This window comes from Octopus bimaculoides, chromosome 26, assembly GCF_001194135.2.
Source record: "Octopus bimaculoides isolate UCB-OBI-ISO-001 chromosome 26, ASM119413v2, whole genome shotgun sequence".
Lineage (NCBI taxonomy): Eukaryota > Metazoa > Mollusca > Cephalopoda > Octopoda > Octopodidae > Octopus > Octopus bimaculoides.
This window is the reverse complement of record NC_069006.1, coordinates 24,789,651-24,794,137: the sequence shown is the minus strand read 5'-3', so window position 1 is coordinate 24,794,137 and position 4,487 is coordinate 24,789,651. Positions and strand designations below refer to the sequence as shown.

The following is a 4,487-nucleotide window of genomic DNA, read 5'->3' as shown; positions in this document are numbered from 1 at the left end:
GTGCGTGTGTGTGTGTGTGTGTGTGTGTGTGTGTGTGTAACTACGAGTCAAATATGCCTGTATGTGTACGCATGTGTATATGTGTACGTGAGTGCCTGTAGGCATGTATGAATAGGTATGTGTCTGAATGCGTGTGTATATGTATGTATAACATGTACTTTCACTTCCCGAACTTTCTAACTTGCTCCAACTTCCATTTTCACACACGCAATTTTCATTTTTTTTTTTCTTGTCTTCTTTTCTCTCTCCAATCAACATTACATCACTATCAGCTATCATTAACTACATTACTTTAAATTGTAGCCCTCCTAAAATCGGTACCGGGTCTTTAATTACACACACACACACACACGTTTATATATATATATTTTTTTTATTAAAACACGCACGCACACACGCATATATATATATATATATATATATATATATATAAGGAAGTTGAATGTTTTGGCCGGTCATAGAGTGACCATTGATTTCGCACCTAAAAAGCGCTTAGCAGTAGAGGCGATTCGTAAGACTCAAATGTCCCATACACACCTATATACCCATATATATAGGTATATATAAAGATATATAGACAAACACATATGCACACATGTATGCGTGTGTGTGTGTATGGAAAGAGGTGTGTATGTATACACACAATATGCATATATATATATATATATATACACACATCTATATACGCACACACATATATTCACTTGCATACACACGTATGTTTGTATACTTCTGTATAAATATAGGCTGAGTTCATCGTAACATCCCAACGCACACAAAAGAAAGCTAGTACAAAGTTTACAGAGCAACAAATACATATATACATACATACACATATATACATACATACATACATACATGAATATATATACATGAATATACATACATATACAAACAAATATACATACATACATACATATACAAACATAAATATACATACACATATATACATACATACATATTTCATACATAAACTTATAAACATATATATACACATACAGACATCCTACTGTCAAGAAAAAGAAATTACCAGAAGAATACTAATATTAATGTTATTAATAGTTACAGATAAGTAAACAAAGCGATAATTCCATTTACTTACATCGATTTTTAATGTATATTCCTCCACTAACGTTTCGTTCTTTCGCAGAAGTTCATCATTTTTTTCCAAGAGGGCCTTACCAAGTTCTGCAGCAAGGATTAGATCCCGGTCCTTTTGGGCGAGCTGCGCGAAGAGATCGTCTTCGGGCAACTCCTTAGCATTTTGAACTTCCATGTCGATTAAATGGTAATAATCCTCCAATTCTATCGAAACATCCTTCCTGTTAGCATACTTCGATCTGCGGCTGCTGTCGTTACGTTGCAAAGAACACGAACACATGACATTGACAACAACAATAAGAATAAATGAATGTATCCAACAGTTCGGACCGACACTAACCAGCGGGAAAACACAGATAAATGAATAAAAATTCCTCTTTCTTTTCGTTTTTGCAAACCAAAGTATTGCAACAAAAACACAGGAAACTTTTCAAATACGTTCCTTGGTCCCTAATTTCTCCGATATTTTCTCACTTGTAATTTAATAATCCGCTTTCGTCTTGTGAGGGTGTATCTATCTATATATATATTTGTCCTCCAATGCAAACGACTGTCCTGGATGTAATGAACTCAAACTACAACAAAATTAAGTTTCTCGATCTTTTTCTTCTTTTTGGCTTTAATTTTATCTTGTTGTTTGTACTTATTCATTATTTTATTTCTTATTAATCTATATCTATTTATTTACTGTTCTTTCGTTTCCTCCATTTCGCTCCTACTTCACTTTTACTCAACAGGGATGTATTTTTTCCGCTAATAGCCATTTGACGACGCGTTATCTGGTCTCCAGGTCGACTAAGTTATATGTACGTGTGTGCGCGTGTATACACACATATACAATATACACTGCACACTCATTTATGTAATACGCCCACATATATAGTTATACATGTGTGTGTGTGCAGGTATAGATATATAGGTATATATGCACACACACAATGTATACACAGTGATATACACGACGAGCAGTGATAGTCTCTTACCTCTACCTGAGTAACCACTTTACAAGTGACGGATCCAGCTCTTACAGCTGAAAGAGACTAGGACGGGCACACACAGAGGTGTGTGTGTGTAAAGTTTTTTTTTTTTACCTTCCTAATGCAGTTGTGAAAAGGTTGCACAACAAGCTTGAAACATAGAGAAGAAAGTTAAACAGGCAGCTATATATGAATGTCATGAAATAAATTGAAGAAAAAAAATGAAGAAAATACGAGAGAGAGAGAGAGAGAGATCGTCCCAAACAGAAATTAATACAAATTGATTTTAAAAGAAAAATAAGAGATAAGTGAATAGAAAATAAAACAAGCAGTGAAGTAAATGTAATGAAATAGAAGGGAAGTAAACGTCCCGAACAGAAAGTAAAACAAATATTTAAAATAATGATTAAATAGTATAATATGATAAGCTGTTGAGTAAACGTAATATAATAAGGTGAATATGAAAGAGGAGGAAAGAAAACGACCCAACAGAAATTAAATTACACAAGTATACGTTTTGTTTTTTGGTTTAATAGAAAATATAAGAAGCAGTAAATGTAAATGTAAATATGAAATATAATTTGAAGCTACAGGAATAAAAAAAAAAACGTTCGAAACATGAAAACAAATCGTCTTTAAGCAGAAATAATGTTGCTAATAATTAAATAGGGAAGAAGACTTGGAAAACTTTGCCTTTCCATGACACAACACTCGGTGTGTGTGTGTGTGTGTGTGTATACATGTGTGACAGAGGAAGAGATGAGTGAATAGAGAGAGAAAGAGAGAGAGACAAGTTATTGTTACTTGTGATGTATGAAAGTAGATTCAGGTACAAGTGTGTGCGTGTGAGTTTATGGCTAAAATAGTTATAAATTCATTAAGGTGGTTGTCTTTAAATTGTGTTGGCCAGAGGCAATGTGTGTGTGTCTCTTCTCCATCGCTCAACTCGATGACATGAACGAGAGAGAGGAAAAGAGAAAGTTAGCATTACTTTATTTCATTCTCTCTCTCTCTCTCTCTCTCTCTCTCTGCCTGTCTATCACTTGCTTGCTTGTTGGTCGGTGATAGTAATTATTATGTCCAAATTGTATGCCGAGAGCGTGTGTGTGTATATATGTATAACTCTTTACTTGTAGGTTGTTGTTATATTATTATTATCATTATTATTATTAGCTGTTATGTGCGCCTCTCCTTCCTTTTTAAAAGGTTGATCTTTTGCATAATTTAATTTGATTTTGTAACGGTATTCTGTCAGAAGAGGAGGGGTGCGTGTGTATGTATGTGTGTTTAATGATGCTGGTGATTATGTGCAATTAGCAGCTTGTGTAAGCTGCTCGGTGTTTCGGTCTACACGTGCTCACAGGTAAACGTGGAGGGAGAGAGAGAGAGAAGAAAGAATGACAGTGAAATACATAGAGAAAGAGATGAGAAAAGAAGAAAGTAAAGCGGATTAAGAAAGAGGGAAAAACAAAGAGAGAGAGAACGAAGACGGAGAGAGGGAAAGCGAAGGCAAGTGTTGTCTTCTCGTGTTTCGATTCCCATTTAGGATGTTCAAACGAATTAAATAATCTCCATTATTAGACTTCATTTTATCAACGACCCAACGTCCTGTACTTTTAACAACAGCGGAGCGGACTTGAGCGACGTTTGAACTCAGAACGTAGCTAGGTAACGGTTTCAAATTTTTTCCAGAAAGTTGGCAATTTGGAGGAAAGGGGTTAATTCGATTATATCGAACCCCAGTGCTCAACTGGTGTTTATTTCATTGACCCAGTCGACCGCGGGATTTGAACGGTACGGACGACACCGGAAAATGTGGAACGCATCAGTCAAGCTTTCAGAAATGCATCGATGAAAACGGACACCACATGATGGATGTTGTTTTCCACATGTGATTTTGACAAATGCTAATTCAATACGAACACATTGATGTCAATAAAATTTGTTTGCAGTTGAAATTAATGGTTTTGTGAATTTTTCAAAAACGTCCGTCCCCTCTGCCCCACCCTATATCCGTGTGTGTGTGTGAAGAGAGAGTGTGTGAGAGAGAGAAAGAAGAGGTGCATTCCAGAAGTTTTGAGACCTTTTGGGGGAGAAGTAATTATAATTACTAAATTATCATAAATTTGGCATATCATTCCTATACATCGAATAAGCTAAGCTGCCAACTTTTTCATTATTCCAGATTATTCATTATTCCAGATCGAAGGAGACAGATGTAACAGCACTTTTGAACACGTCCTACTGAACACCACTTGTCACAACTGACCAGTTTGCAGAATCCAGTCAGTGTTGAAGACAATTTGGAAACCTGCTATGCAATAAAGTTTTGTGTTAAGCGGGGCAAAAAAAAAAAAAAGCTACAGAAACTAATGAAATGCTCCAGACTGGTCATAGACTGGTCATGGT

The 4,487-nt window shown here is 35.5% G+C and overlaps 1 protein-coding gene across 1 annotated transcript in view; it reads right to left on the bottom strand.

Annotated features, from left to right (window-relative positions):
- The window catches only part of LOC106875845 (BICD family-like cargo adapter 1), a 70,033-nt gene extending 67,761 nt beyond the window's left edge, over nucleotides 1-2,272 (bottom strand). The window contains exon 1 of the mRNA XM_052977092.1: nucleotides 1,103-2,272. Within this exon, the coding sequence (XP_052833052.1) occupies nucleotides 1,103-1,381 (279 nt within the window). The 5' untranslated portion in view covers nucleotides 1,382-2,272. The remainder of the gene's footprint in view (nucleotides 1-1,102) is intronic.
- Nucleotides 2,273-4,487: the final 2,215 nt, after the last annotated feature.